This window comes from Danio aesculapii, chromosome 19 (genome assembly GCF_903798145.1).
Source record: "Danio aesculapii chromosome 19, fDanAes4.1, whole genome shotgun sequence".
Taxonomy (NCBI): Eukaryota; Metazoa; Chordata; class Actinopteri; order Cypriniformes; family Danionidae; genus Danio; species Danio aesculapii.
The window spans coordinates 5163161-5180085 of NC_079453.1; the positions used below are offsets into that span (position 1 = coordinate 5163161).

At 35.0% G+C, this 16925-nt stretch overlaps 1 protein-coding gene across 1 annotated transcript in view; it reads left to right on the forward strand.

Annotated features, from left to right (window-relative positions):
* Window positions 1–16925, forward strand: part of col22a1 (collagen, type XXII, alpha 1) — a 132275-nt gene that overhangs the window by 13110 nt on the left and 102240 nt on the right. The window contains exon 4 of the mRNA XM_056479361.1: window positions 12263–12343. Within this exon, the coding sequence (XP_056335336.1) occupies window positions 12263–12343 (81 nt within the window). The remainder of the gene's footprint in view (window positions 1–12262; window positions 12344–16925) is intronic.

The window sequence follows — 16925 nt, forward strand, 5'->3', positions numbered from 1 at the left end:
ATTCCTCTGTCAACTATGATGCAAATTAATATTAAGATAATGTGTAAAATATAATGTATTTCTAAGCTAGACTAGCAAAAAAATTTAAATAAAAAGACAGGCAGATATTTAGTTAGTTAGTTTGTTTGTTAGTGTTCAACCAGCATATCAAAGTAGTATCTCCAACCTGATTTCACCTGGATTTACATCTATGTTGAACCTGGAACAACATTCCAATCAGCCAATCAGAATTCAGGGATATGTTTATCTTTTATGTTAAGTTTAGGCTTACGGTTAGGTTTATGCACTTCTACATGATTGTTATCCAACTATTGTTGCCTCTGATTTTGTGAATAATTTACAGCTATGGTTGGGTTTAGGGTAGGGAATAGATATAGATTACATTTTTGAAACTAAAATGATGTTCCAGGATCAGGATAGATGTTAATCCACGATCGCATTATAATTGGCAAAACCAAGATGTGCATCATAGTATTAAAAAATTGGTTTCATAAGGAAAATGTAATTTATTTTCAACAGGTTCAAGTGACTTGTCACCGTTCCAGTACCCTGGGCCATTTTTAGCACACTTGAAGTAAATGGAAAGCATGTTTGACTGGATAGTTTCATCATTTAGTGTGTCTGGCCTCGGTTCAGGTCAGTGGTCCATCCATGACCACAGCACGCCAGATCTGTAATCAGCAATGGGACGCTGCTAAACAGAACAGCAGTGCACTGTAATAGCGTAGGGTGTGCTAATTTCCTCGTGTTTGCTTTAGCATCTGTTCTCCCTGTTTCCTAAATCTGGTTTTGATTAACTTAATGGACATTTCCAACAAGAGAGAAAACATTTGATTAAGCTCTTCCCTTTTTTCGTGTGTCTCTGAGGACAGTTCACACGCTGGAAGAGGAATATTTTGGTTTGGACTCAGGTCACAATGGTAAAGGAGAATTTTCTCTGTTTGGCTTGTGCATCGAAGGAAACTTGGATGTGACAAGTTTTAGTCAATTACACTGGCATTGAGTGGTTTCTAGCTGTCTTCCTAAGCAAATTATTGTTTCATAAAGTACTCTGTATGAAATTCCTTAATTAATAATTAATAGAAACCATGGTTTTATCACAGTAAATATCTAGTAACTTTTTTCCTGGTGAAACCCTAGATTTACTACAAATACATATAGTCACAGTGGTGCAGCGGGTAGCATGATCACCTTACAGCAAGAAGGTCGCTAGTTCGAGCCTTGGCTGGGTCAGTTGGCATTTGTGTGTGGAGTTTGCATGTTCTCCCCATGTTGACGTGGGTTTCACCCGGGTGCTCCCGTTTCCCCCACAAGTCCAAAGACATTTGCAATAAGTGAATTGGGTGTGTATGGATGTTTCCCAGTGATGGGTTGTGGCTGGAAGGGCATCTGCTGCGCAAACCATGTGCTGGATAAGTTGGTGGTTCATTCTGCTGTGGTGACCCCAGATTAATAAAGGGACTAAGAAAATGAATGAATGATGAATGGTTAGCAACTCTACAGTGGTTTAACTATAGTAACAATGTTTGATATCATTTAATTTGAAATGTCAGAGTGAGACGTGAGAAATGTTAGCAACCTGCTAAAGCAGTAGTAATATGCTAAACACATAGACCTAGCAGTGCTCTATTATCGGCAACAGTGTGTTAAATAAAGCTAATAATGCACTAAAATATGCCAGCAACATGTTATTAACACATTAAAACATGTTAGCAATATGCTAGCAGTGTGCTAAAACAGTCTAGCCATAAAATGACACATGATGACACAACCACAATTTTTTATATCATCATAAAGATAATCGTGTTTATATAAACACTATAAATGAGGAGGACTTCTCTTCTCCTCATTCCCTTGGTCTGAATGTATAGCAGTGCAGCAGGTCTCTTACCCATGTCTGTCATTAGCCCTCCAGTTATCTGGAGGGTTTTATACATAGGCGAGCACAGCAGCACGGATATAGACAATATGTCTAAATAGTAACGAAGTCAACTGATAAAAGACAAAGTCCGCCATTCTCCAATTCTCGTACAGCTCTCCAGACAAAAATGCTTGCTGCAAACCAACAGCTTTGCTGTATCAGCCCTGACAGCATCGCGGGGAAAAACAAACTCCGTGGATCATGGAAACAAACATATGTATGGCCCTTTATGAATGGCTAAAAACTGCTTGCCATGTGCAGATGTGGTCTCACCCAGTCATTGGGTCTCACAGCTTGGCCAGTCTGCCTTTAAAGCACATGCTCTCATGAATAATTAAGAAGCAGGGTCTTCTTATAGGATAAGAAAACAGCTATGAATATTAATGAGAAACCGACGCATAATCACTCCACTAGCAGATGTGCGCTACGTCACCGATTCTGATCCCGCCCCAAAAATTATTTTAATATTAAGGTGACAAAAGCTCAAAGGAATCTAGTTTTCCCCATAATTAAAGTCCAGGTGCTAACGTTGTCTTAACTGATGCTATTCACACACAAATCTGTTAACACTTCAAAAAAGTACTCCAGGGTTTACTGAACCTTTAAAGTTACTCAGCTTAAATTTCCATTATGCTTTTGCATAAATACCTTGCAACAAATCAATCAATCAATCAATCAATCAATCAATCAATCAATCAACAAATTAATTAATTAATTAATTAATCAGTCAGTCAGTCAATCAATAACCATAGCTTTGCTAAAAACCCCAAAATATGTTTGGTTTTTTGTAGTTGGTAAGGCATGGTAACTCGCAAATTCATTATGGTTTTGCTACAATAACCATGGTTTAACCGTGGTATTTTTAGTAAAACTGTTTTTCATAAAACATGGTAATTGTACCTAATTTTCATTCCTAACTTTGGTTCATTTTTGTAAGGGATGGCATTGTGGAAACACTCATGATTTATATCCAGACTCTGTTTATTCAGTTTAGCAGCTGATTAACCTTGAGAATCCCTGCCATGATGTTTTTCTTCTTATTTTTTTACGTAACTCAATAATGGTTTGGTTTGCTTTAAGAAATAAGCTAGGCACGAACAACAAAATCAATGCAGAAGTCTTGGATAAACAACGTAGAAACGCAACAGTCTGAAGGCTATGTTCTTCTCAGTCCATCATTTTAGTTTCATGGGCACTCTCTAAATTACAGCCTTTATGCCACAGCTGAAGGAAGTCAAACTCGGTAGAGCGCAGTTAGAAATCACTCATATGTGCCACCATTTAAACAATGACGCACGACTGGCTTTTGATTGCTTTGTCATTTCCACAGTCAAAGGAAATAGGTATGTCAAAAACAACTCTTTATGGACAACCACGTTATTTAGCTACTTGTCATTTAGCAGCATGCTAACTGAGGAGTCGGTCCACTAATGCCAGGTTCACAATGTTCAATTCAGTTCAGTTCACCTTTATTTGTATAGTGCTGTAGATTGTGTCAAAGCAGATTCACAAAAAAGATTAAAATATGCAGTATCACTCTGATTTTGGCATAATTTTAAGGTATTTTGTTGAGGTCAGCAATCCCATTATCTGATACAGTGACTGTTAAGACACATAAATGTAGTGTGAATTTGGCATATGAGGAACCAAGATGATTAAAAAGACATTACATCCCAAAAATTGAACTCTGAATATTATTTTTTGGTCATTTCTCATTAATTGTGCTTTATTAAAGTTTATCCCCACCCCAACCCTAAACCCAATCGTTACTGTAATGTAAAAACAGTTATTTATCAAATTATCCAATACATTTTATTTAATTAATGCCAATCTAAACCCAACCGTCACAGTACTTCAAAAATATTAATCTTGTTAGGCTATAAGTTTACACGGACACCAATAATTCGATTTTAATGCGATTAAGACAATACTCTGATTAAGAGTCTACCATGTAAACAGAGATTTTTGATTAATTTAATCAGATTAAGGCAAGGATGGGCAAACTCGATCCTGGAGGGTCGGTGTCCCTGCATAGTTTTGCACCAACCCTAATCAAACACACCTGCTTGTAGCTTTCTAGTGATCTTCAAGACACTAATTAGGGTGTTCAGGTGTGCTTGATTAGTGTAGGAGCAAAACTCTGCAGGGACACCGGCCCCTCGAGGATCGAGTTTGCCCATGCCTGGATTAAGGTCATAATCGAACTAAAGAGAAATCGAATTCAGACATGTGGAGAATGCCGATTTTAATTGCATTATTGAAGTGCAGTACAGACATGTAAACACCTTAATCGAACTATTACCGCCATGTAGGACTTTTCAACTTTTCGACTGAAAAGGAGTCCCACTCCGGCCCTGGCTGAATGTAATCAAACAAATACAATTTCGAAATGTTTAACTTAATTTGTTTGTTTAAATGCACCCCTTTTAAATAGTTTGCAACCACTTACCTTAAAAAACTAGTAAATCCATTTTCCAGTCTACAGATTCACCTGCAGGTTCATGCCTTTTAACACAGGGAGACAAAACTTGCACATTATCGAGAGCATAAAAAAAAAGCAATATATAGATGTCAGCTGTACTGGTGAAAAGATTTGGCTCAAATTACGGATGCAGCACAAATATAGCAAGCCAGGTGCCTTTTTCTCCAGCCCTTATTTAAACCAGTGGGCGGCTGAGCTCTCTCTCTTTTTTTTTTTCAGTGGTCTGGAGGGTGAAGTTTGTATTGGGGTTTGGGGGTTTTAATGAGAGTCAGATTGAGGACACCTTATGGGACAGAGACGTAACTGTGTCGGGTGACCTGACCCCTGTAAAGTGGAATTCGTTGAGAAGTTGAGGCCTCTTAAATGCTACAAAGCGCTTTTTATAGGAGCGATTAAAGAAAATTACAGGGTCTGATCGTACATGATTGTCAGGGCCGCGATCAGCCGCTGTGGTTTGGGCGTCTGCCTGGTTCATGCCAAGAGTGTGTGCGTTTGTGGGAGAGAGAAAGGGATGAAAATATCATTTGATCAATGTCACTTTTGGGGTTTATAGGGATTTTTGTGTTTGTACATTTATTAGGAGGGAAGACATTGATTTAGGCTTTTAATAAGGATGAATTACAAGATTGGTTTAGGATAATTAGCATAATTTGTGCATCATTAAATGGCAAAATTTTTATTTACAGTTTGCCATATGAAACTAATTCCCAACACACATAACACATCCTTTTTCGTCAGGTTAGACTGAACTATGTATCTTTCTATCTACAGTGCTGAGCGTGTATGAGTTCACCCCCACAAACATCTCATTTAAATTAATATATTCTATAGGAAGCTTTACAATATTATATTTCGGCATAAACATCAGTACTGAAGCCAAATCTGGAGCTAATCTAACAAGATAACTTACAAAAATGGTTCAAAAATTGGTAGCCCAGATTTATATGTTAGGAAAAAAATATTAAATAAAATGTAAAAATAAAGTATTTTGCATGGATTTAAATGTATTATCTTTCCATTTCTAAAGATGTTCTGTGACTAAAATATTATTTTAATAAATATATATGTATAATAAATCTATCTACAGTCAAGTCCGAAATTATTCATTCCCCACACTGTAAAATCAATTAGTCATGACAGCATGTTTTTAGGTCATTGTAACTTAATACTCTAAGTTAATCATGTTCTAACTTAATTTTATACATTACGCAAGCTGTTTTAAGTCAGTTTAACATAATATATAGGTATAACATAATAAAAGGTTAATTAGATTTAGCTTTTGAATTTTGGATTTCTTTACAGTGCAGGGGTATATATTTACTGTTTTATACACTGTAAAAAAACCTTCAGTCAAACTGACAAAAAATATCAAATTAAACCTGATTAGGTTCTTAATTTAAGTTAAACTACCATAAAATGATTTTTCATTATATAATTTTTTTACAGTGTAGTTGTATATTATTTTAGTTGTACTTAATTGTTTTGTTAACTTGTATTTTTCTTTTAATGGGCTTTAAGTCTAGTAACCAAGTTAACGATGATATATATATCAATCTATATGATTAAAAACATTACTGACCTTCAAAATACAATAATTTATATATGGGAATGCAGTACAATTTTAAAACAATTGAAAAAAATTTTAATAAAAAAAATTAATAATAAATAAAAAAATTATATATATATATTTTTTTTCACATTATATCTACCTATTATTATTTTTATTTGTTATATTAAATTATGTTGAATTTGACACATGATATTTTCTTTCCGGGCGACGCAGTGGCGCAGTAGGTATTTCTGTCGCCTCACAGCAAGAAGGTCACTGGTTTGAGCCTCGGCTGGGTTAGTTGGCGTTTCTGTGTGGAGTTTGCATGTTCTCCCTGCATTCACGTGGGTTTCCTCCAGTTGCTCTGGTTTCCCCCACAGTCCAAAAACGTGTGGTACAGGTGAATTGGGTAGGCTAAATTGTCCGTTGTGTATGGATGTTTCCCAGAGATGGGTTGCGGCTGGAAGGGCATCTACTGTGTAAAAACGTGCTGGATAAGTTGGCGGTTCATTCGGCTGTGGCGACCGCGAAAAGAAACTAAAAATATAATACCTGTAATACATGTACACAATTTATTTATATGATATAGAAATCAGTGTTTTTTAATGGACGAGATGTAACTTAGGGGCTTTCAAATGAGTATATATATATATATATATATATCATTCATTCATTCATTTTCCATTTGGCTTAGTGCCTTTATTAATCCGGGGTCGCCACAGCGGAATGAACCGCCAACTTATCCAGCATGTTTTACGCAGCGGATGCCCTTCCAGCCACAATCCATCTCTGGGAATATATATATATATATGAGTGTGTGTATGTATATATACATACATACAGTTGAATAAGATTTATTAGCCCCCTGAAGTTTTAACTCATTTCTATAATAGTCATAATAGTTTAATAACTCATTAATAACTCATTTCTAATAACTGATTTATTTTATCTTTGCCATGATGACAGTAAATAATATTTGACTATATATTTTTCAAGACACTTCTATACAGCTTAAAGTGACATTTAAAGGCTTAACTAGGTTAATTAGGTTAACTAAGCAGGTTATGTTAATTAGGCAAGTTATTGTATAATGCTGGTTTGTTCTGTAGACAGTCGAAAAAATATAGCTTAAAGGGGCTAATAATATTGACCTTAATATGGTTTTTAAAAAAATAAAAACTGCTTTTATTCTAGCCGAAATAAAACAAATAAGATTTTCTCAAGAAGAAAAAATATTATCAGACATACTGTGAAAATTTCCTTGCTCTGTTAAACATCATTTGTGAAATATTTAAAAAAGAAAACAAATTCAAACGGGGGACTAATAATTCTGACTTCAACTGATTTAATACATATATGTGTGTATGACGTAATGTTGAGTGTATAATGATAAATACGCATATGTAAAAATATGAGTTGTGGTGTTTGTATGGGTGATCGTTGTTTAGGTCTGGTTCACAATTTAAAGGGACATTTCATCCAAAACTGAACATTCTGTCAACATTTACTCACCCTTCACTTGTCGTCACAAACTTGTTTGAGTTTCTTTTTTTGTTGTGGTTGAAGAAGATATTTTGAAGATATTTTGAAAAATGCTGGAGTCCTTTAACCATTGACTTCCATAGTACTTGTTTTTCCTAGTATGGAAGTTAATGGTTACCAGTCTTTAACATTTTTTCAAAATATCTTTGAGTTCTACAGAGGCGGCATGGTGGCTCAGTGGTTAGCACTGTTGCCTTACAGCAAGAAGCTCGCTGGTTCGCCATTTGGAATTTCTGTGTGGAGTTTGCATGTTCTCTCTGTGTTGGTGTGGGTTTCCTCCGGGTGCTCCGGTTTCCCCCACCGTCCAAAGACATGCCCTATAGGAGAATTGGAATATCTAAATTGGCCACAGTGTAAAAGTGTATGTGTGTGAATGCGTGTGAAGTGTGTGGGTGTTTCCCAGTATTGGGTTGCAGCTGGAGGGGAAAGCCGAAGGAAATGTGTTCAACACAAAAAGGAAATTTAACACAAACACAAAACACAAAAAGGAAAGTGCTCATTCACTAGTCTCCAAGCTAATATTAGCATCCTTCCTTAGCACTGGCATGTTGCTCTCTTCAAATAGCACATTCTCATCACAGATGCCGTAGTAAAGCAAGTCTGCCGGTGTTGTGTTTCCTCCTGTCATCGCTGCTGTCACTAGCCGTGTGTCGCCATTTGAAATCTGCCTGTTTGTACGTCTTAAATTATCACCGCTTTGACGTTAGCATAGCTGGACACCGCCAAACACTGGCTTGCTGGACCAGCCCGTAACTTTCCCCACGTCTTGAGTGCCAGCATCCCGGAGTCGTAAGTTATGCCCCACGTCTTCACTCCACCGTTTGGAAAAGGTCCTCTAATAGTCTGTCTTCAAGCACTAAGAGGAAGATGGATACTGTTACAGTCACAACTATTCATTTCCTTCAGCTGCTAGTAAAATCATATCTCTTCAAAGTGAGGAATGTTTACTGCCCAGACTCTTATTCTTATAAACATTTCAGAAATTTGGACTTATGAAAAGCTTAAAAAAATAAATAAATAAATAATAATAAAAAAAGAATAAAAAATAAATAAATAAATATATATATAGCATTTTGGAACCTTTTTTGTGGCTTTGTTGACACAAATGCTGTAAAATGGTGTAAATGCTTGTTGTAATGCTGTAAAAAGTGATTAATCGACTTATAAAAGAAAGTAAAATATTGCTTTTAAAGCGATAAGTTAACTTCAATTGAAAAAAGTGAGTAAACTTGTTAGCTAGTAAAATCATTCAAAGAGAGGATATTTACTGCCTGACTCTTATTTGTATAAACATTTCAGAAATTTGGACTCATGAAAAGCATTAAACATCTTTATAAACCCGTTTTTGAGATATTTTTTGACACATTATTGCATTGAAAATCGATAAGTTGACTTGAAAAAAGTGAGTAAACTTGTTAGCTAATAAAAGCATACCTCTTCAAAGTGAGGAATGTTTACTGCCCAGACACTTATTTTTATAAACATTTTAGAAAGTTTTACTTATGAAAAGCTTAAAAAATAAATATGACCCATTTTTGAGCCCTTTTTTGTGGCTTTTTTGACACATAAACGCTGTAAAAAGTGATTAGTCGACTTATAAATGTAAGTACAATATTGCTTTTAAAGCGATAAGCTGACTTTACTTGAAAAAAGTGAGTAAACCTGTTAGCTAATAAAAGCATACCTCTTCAAAGGGAGGATATTTACTGCCCAGACTCTTATTTGTATAAACATTTCAGTAATTTGGACTCATGAAAAGCTTTAAACATCTTTTTAAACCCGTTTTTAGATATTTTTTGACACATTAATGCATTAAAAATAGATAATTGACTTTACTTGAAAAAAATAAGTAAACCTATTAACTAGTAAACCATACATCTTCAAAGTGAGGAATGTTCACTGCCCAGACACTTATTTTTATAAACATTTTAGAAAGTTTTACTTATGAAAAGCTTAAAAAAAATATATAAAGCATTTTTGAGCCCTTTTTTGTGGCTTTTTTGACACATAAACGCTGTAAAAAGTGATTAGTCGACTTATAAAAGAAAGTACAATATTGCTTTTAAAGCGATAAGTTGACTTTACTTGAAAAAAGTGAGTAAACCTGTTAGCTAATAAAATCATACCTCTTCAAAGTGAGGAATGTTCACTGCCCAGACTCTTATTTTTATAAACATTTGAGAAAGTTTTACTTATGAAAAGCTTAAAAAAAATATATATATATAAAGCATTTTTGAGCCCTTTTTTGTGGCTTTTTTGACACCTAAACGCTGTAAAAAGTGATTAATCGACTTATAAATGTAAGTAAAATTTTGCTTTTTAAGCGATAAGTTGACTTTACTTGAAAAAAAGTGAGTAAACTTGTTAATCAAAACCATTTTTGAGACCATTTTTTACACATAACACAAACAACAAAACTTAATTAGTTGACTTTACTTATAAAAGTGAGTAAATCTGCTTTCAAATCGATGAGTTGACTTTGCTTGAAAAAAGTTAATAAACTTGTTAGCTAGTAAACCTGCTAGACTAAAAAATGCTGTGTTCCACACAATAGATTTGTGTTGGGGCAACATGACGGAATTAAGTTAGCGTAATAGTTTTTACAAATTGAAGTGGATTGAACAAAAAAAATTAAGTTGTCCCAACGAAATCTCAAGAATTGTATAGTTTCAGCTCGTTTTAAATAAGTTTGAGCAAGCAAGAAATATGTTTATAAATGAGGAACGTTTACTCCTCAGACTCTTGTTCTTATAAACATTTCAGAAAGTTTTACTTATGAAAAGCTTTAAAAATCAATATAAACTAGTTTTGAGACCTTTTTTGAACCATTAATACTACAAAAAGTGATTCGTTGACTTTACTTATGAGTAAACTTGTTAGTAAAGCTGCTAGTAAAATCATACCTCTTCAAAGTGAGGAATGTTTACTCCTCAGATTCTTAATTATATATAACATTTCAGAAATTTGGACTCATGAAAAAGCTTTAAAATCAATATAAACCATTTTTGTAACCTTTTAGTTGACTTCACTTATAGAAGTGAGCACTGCTTTTAAAGCGAGCGATAAGTTGACTATACTTGAAAAAAGGGTGTAAACTTGTTAGCTAGTAAAGCTGCTAGACTGTATTAAATGCTGGGTTCCACACAATCGATTAAGGAATTAAGTTAACCTTAGTTTTTACACATTTAAGTGGATTGAACATAAAACAACTTAGATGTCTCAATGAAATTGTGTTTCAGCTTGTTTTAAATAAGTAGTTTGAACAAGCAACAAAAAATATTTTTTTGAGTGTAAGGAGTGTAAGGCGTTAGGACCCACACAGACCACAGGTTGAGCGCCCCCTGCTGGCCTCACTAACACCACTTCCACCAGTAACCTACTGTAGCTTTCCTATGTTGTGTTCCATCCAGGTACTGACTGGGCGCGGCCCTTCTTAGCTTGATTGGGTGACCATGTGAGAGTTGCGGAGAGCTATCTGCCAGCTGAGGAATGTTTACTGCTCATACTCTTATTCGTAGAAACATTTCAGAAATTAGTTCTTATGAAAAGCTTTAAAAATCAATACAAACCAGTTTTGAGAACGTTTTTGACACATTAACACTGTAAAATTTGATTAAAGTGAGTAAACCTGTAAATCTGTGTGTATACTTATAAAAATTAGGTTAAGTCAACTTAATAGTTCCAAGTTACAATGGGCTAACTCAAAAAAGTCAATTGTCACTTTTAAGGCAAGATCTACTCATTTTTTAAGCGATAGTTCACCCAAAATTGAAAAATCTGTCATTGTTTATTCACCCTTCACTTGTTCAAAATCTGTTTGAGTTTTTTTTTTCTGTTGAACGCAAAAGAAGATATTTTGAAGAAAGCTGGAAACCTGTAACTATTGACTACTATAGTGAATTATTAGTTTTTCCTACTATAAGGGTCAGTGGTTACAGGTTTTCAGCTTTCTTCAAAATATCTTCACTTGTGTGTTCAACAGAAGAAACTCAAACATCTTGAAGGTAAGTAAGTAGTGAGTCAAATAAATCTTTTTAATTAATTAAATAATCACGTTTACAGTGAAGAGCAAAATTTGATGAATATTTAAACAGTATATTGCAGGTTGTTCTCTAATTTTGTTGTGTATACAGTATGTGTACGGTATATTGCAATCTGGTCTTAATGATCTTTGATGGCAACATTTGAGCCCAGTTTCTAATGTTATTAAGTCGTTTTCAGATGTCTCTATTTGAATATAGAAAACACGTGCGATATTAAGAAGCTCATTTGCTATTTTCTATGCTAGAAAGATAAGCCTTCATCAGAAAGAAAAGAGGTCCCGCTAAGGTGATTTTTTTTCACAGCACTATCTAAATCCATTTTCATCCTAATTATGTTTGTAGTCTTAACATAAAGCATTCAAATGTTAAATATTTCAGAATAAAAAGGTTTTGTCACTGGCAAATACCACGGCAGATTGCCTGGGCACAAGGAGCCAGCCAGTGCAAGAAAATGTCAAATTACATTTCCCAGTATGAATTAATGATGAAGTCTGCTCTCATAAGTGCAGATGTTTAAAACATTTCCAGAGACCCTTGTACTGTTAATAAAGGACAGACTGCAGCACCTTTAAATATAAAAGTAAAATAAGGCTAAAAATATGACTTTTCTAACTGTGGAAATAAATGTTCTTCATAATCCAAACACCCGCGGAGTGCTGTATAGTTCACAATGTTATACAAACCAAAAATACGGTCACTCATAATGTTGTTTTTTCATTCCGCAGATGTTCTGTGTCCCAATATGAAAGTCCAGGCGGGGCGTTTTAGACCGAATAGCACCAGTGCTGGACTGACGGAGGTCCCAGGTAATGATCGCATGTTTTTACGATAATAAGCTGGTGGGAAACATGTCAAGAAAGCACCTAAGCATTGAATCAATCCACTGTTTGCGTCTTATGAAATGGTCATATTAAATATTGGTTTGAATTATTATGAAATGGCAATTAAAATGTTAATGTTAAGGAATAATTAATGCATTCGGCTCAGTTTAAAAGCACTTACATTTATTCGCTGTTCAAATTATGTTTAAAATGGTTAGTTCAAGGATTCGATCTTTATAAACCCCACCTTTTGATCTTTGTAAACCCCACCTTTCCCATATGCCTACTCCACTGTGATTGGTCAGTTGGCCCTGTTTGTTTTGATTTGTCTACCTCTTACAGTATGAGTCTGAAACCAGAATTTCAGCTTTCAAGAGTTCGCACTTAGATATGCTTGGCGTATAAAGCTTCCGCAAGGTCGATACGCATATTAGGAGATCCGAGATCAGGTAGGTCTCGAGAGCTCCCCCTTTAGAAAAGGGAGGAAAAGGAGGAGATGGGGTGGAAGGGGGGATTCTTCCAAACGAAGATAGAGCAGTAGGAAGAAACTGATCCGTTTATAGTAAACTAGGATCACTCTGATTGGATTATTACTGATTACAGATGAGTGGCCAGACGTGCTCAATCATATCACGTGCTCCTCTCGAAATTAGTTTATGAAACTTCACTTTGTGAACAGTATCAAAAGTGTTGGTTTCAATGTATTTAATGTAGAAGTCTTCATTCTTTGGAAGGGCTTACAATTTATATTTGACCCCTTCAGCCACTTCTCGATATTTTGACAACATAAACCAAACTCTTCCAGGCCTCAGCTTTAACTAGTGTTTGAGGGTCATTATAGTCATTGTTTATGGGCAGCCAGTAAAGAGCCAAATCTTACTGTAACGATAGGATGCTGACAACAGACGTGTGGATCCACATGCAGTTTATTAATAGAAGTTATGCAGGAAATGATTAAAAAACAGGAGCATAAAGGTAATCCAAACGGATTACGGATAAACAAGACTCAGCGATGTGTACGTGAAAGTAAAGTGTATATATAGTCCATGTAATCAGTGAAGATGAGCTACAGCTGTGTCTGTGTGTGAGTGTTCAGATTATTGTCAGCTGTGGCAGGAGTTGATGAGTGAAAAGAGTTCTGGGAGTTGTAGTTCGGTAAGAATACTGAATCCATTTTTCACTCAACCAAGAAGCCCTAAACATACCTCTCATTGAGGGATGAGCAAATACAAAATTTTTTGAATGAGATCATACAAATGAATACGAATTAGCCACTAAATCAAAATGTTACTGATTACTGTTAGATTGTGGTAGTAAAGACCATAAATCTGACATTATTCAAATAGTTATGAACCTATAGGTTATTCCAGGAAGACTGACAGCATATTTGGCAATGAATTAGTGTTGTATATACTGGAAAAATAAGCAATGTTGTTGTGTTGCGATAATGATATTTCTACCTTTAAAAAAGGGTAGTCAGCAATTTAAAAAATCATTTATTCATGTAATGATCAGACTAAAATAAACCGTAAATAATTTTTTTTCTGAGCTAATAAAATTAAATAATAATAATAATAATAATAAGATTTTAAAACATCACAAATGACTGAAAACCTCTGTAGAAATTCTGATTCTTACTGGCTGTTGTCATTTTCTTCATGTCTCCTGGCATTAGAATTTACTTCAACTCTAGTTTTGCCTAACAGTACCTACTGGAGAGGTGGGGATAAAGTTAGTAAAGCCCCCATCTGATTGGTCAGATTTGGACAACCTAGGCATCCAGCACGCTTGGTACATAAACTGAAATGAATTTATTGCACTTCTCTGTGATAAGGATATTGCATATACTGTTATCGCGATAATGATACTTTTTCGATACATTCTGCAGACATATTCAGAATCACTTTCTTTTTACTTTTAGGAGGGAGCTACTCAATTTATCTTGCACTGTTGTAAAAACAACCTATGCATGCTTGGGACTTATAATTTTTTTATTTTATTGCACTACAATATGGGTATTGCATATACTATTATTGCAATAACAATACTTTTTTCGATACATTTTGAAGCCCTATTCAGAGTTAATTTTACTTTTAGGAGACAGTTACTCAATTTATCATGCACTGTTGTAAAAACAACCTGTGCATGCAGCACACACATGCTTGGCACATACAATGAATTACATTTATTGCGCTTCTCTGTGATATGGATATTGTATATACCGTTATCGCAATAATGATACTTTTTCGATATATTGTGGAGTCCTATTCAGAATCACTTTTTACTTTGAGGAGACAGTAACCCAATGTATCATGCGCTGCTGTAAAAACCTATGCACGCAGCGCGCAAATGCTTGGCAGATAAAATTTATTAAAAATATTTTGCACTTCTCTGTTATATGGATATTGCATATACTATGATCGCGATAAAGATACTTTTTCGATACATTGTACAGCCCTATTCAGAATCACTTTATTTAACTTTTAGGAGATAGTAACTCAATTTATCATGTGCTGTTGTAAAAACAACCTATGCATGCAGCGCACAAATGCTTGGCACATAAAATTATTTAAATTTATTGCACTTCTTTGTTAAATCGATATTACATATACTATTATGGTGATAACAATACGTTTTTCGATACATTGTGCAAACATATTCAGAATCAATTTTACTTGTTGGAGACAGTTACTCAGTATTTTGCACTGTTGTAAAAACAACCTATATATGCAGTGTTCAAATGATTGGCACATAAAATTAATTTAATTACTCGCACTTTTCTGCGATATGGATATTGCATATACTATTATCGCGATAACAATACTTTTTGATAAATTCTGCAGCCATATTCAGAGTCACTTATTACTTTTAGAAGACAGTTACTAAATTTTTTCTATGCACTGTTGTAAAAACAACCTATACATGCAGTGCTCAAATGCTTGGCACATAAAATGTATTTAATTTAGTGTACTTCTCTGCGATATGTATATTGCATACTATTATCACGGCAACAATATTTTTTTGATGCATTGTGCGGCCATATTCAGAATCACTGTTTGCTTTTAGGAGACTGTTACAACCTCCTGGCTCAAGGAAGTAGCAACAAAACCAAATAAATATCCAAACCAGAAATTCAAATCAACTTAAATACATTTAATCAAAAATTAAGTGAAATGATACATAAATATAAAGAAAAGAAAACAAAAAAAAACTGGCTGAAGAGGGAAGAATGAACACCCGCAGTCCTGTTCTCTTGGTCTTTATCCAAACGCACATCAGAGGTAACACTCCACACCTGGTCCAAACGTAATCACGGCAAAACACCGCGCCTGTTCGACACTCCAGACAAATACCAGATCATGGAACACCTCCATCTAGTGGACATTTACTTGACTGTTGTAAAAACAACCTACGCATACAGAACTCAAATGTTTGGGACATAAACTTAATTTAATTTATTGCTGCTCTCTGTTATATGGATATTGCATATACTATTATCGCGATAATTATATTTTTCGATACATTGTGCAGACATTCAGAATCCCTTTTTACTTTTAGGAGAAAGTTACTCAATTTTTACTATGCACTGTTGTAAAAACAACCTATACATGCAGTGCTCAAATGCTTGGCACATAAAATTCATTTAATTTATTGCACTTCTCTGCGATATGGATATTTCATGTACTATTTTGACGATAACGATACTTTTTCGATACATTGTGCAACCCTATTCAGAATCAATGTTACTTTCAGGAGACAGTAACTCAATTTATCATGCACTGTTGGGAGCAGAGAGAGGGGAAGGGTCGGCAAAGGACCTCGAGCCGGGAATCGAACTTGGGTCGCCGTGAGCACCATGGTGCTATATGTCGGCGCACTTAACCACTAGGCTATTGGTGCGACACTTATGATATTTTAATATACACACCACTATAAACTGTTTCTGTTTCATCTTAAGATGTGATGAAATGCAAACGTTTCCTCCTTACACAGTTACAGAGTTACAAGAAAATCATCCCTAACGTATTGTATTCCGATTAAAGGTCAAAAATAAACGAAGAAGGGCACGGTATAATGATTTTGACATACAGACTCCCAGTCTTTTTTTTTTTTTGTGGATACAAGTATTAATACCCCAAACTACAAACCTAGTTTCTACATTTAAAGTGCCTTTGGATCAGAAGTAAAGCTTTGTTTTCCCTGAAGGTTGCGCTTTAAAACATGAAACATCGCAGCGAGACACTGAGCTTTCGAAATAAGAGATCTTTTGCCCTTCTCGGTTCTGAGAAACGTGGAGTGTTTTTTAGTGATTACACAGATCTGGAGGATGTTGTGTTTGGGTCTTCAGGGGGTTCTGAGTTCCTCTGCGAGACGCCCACTCAAATTCATCAACCTAAAGTTAAAAACCAGACTCAAACAGAGAAAAAGAGCCTACCTGTGCTTGCTAATGACTATACAATCTGGAGCTGTATAGTGGTGTGTGTGAGTGGTGTAGAAGCACTGATTCAGTGGCGTATACAGACACTACTGTATTTCCCAAACTTTGATTAATGAATAAAATCTATCT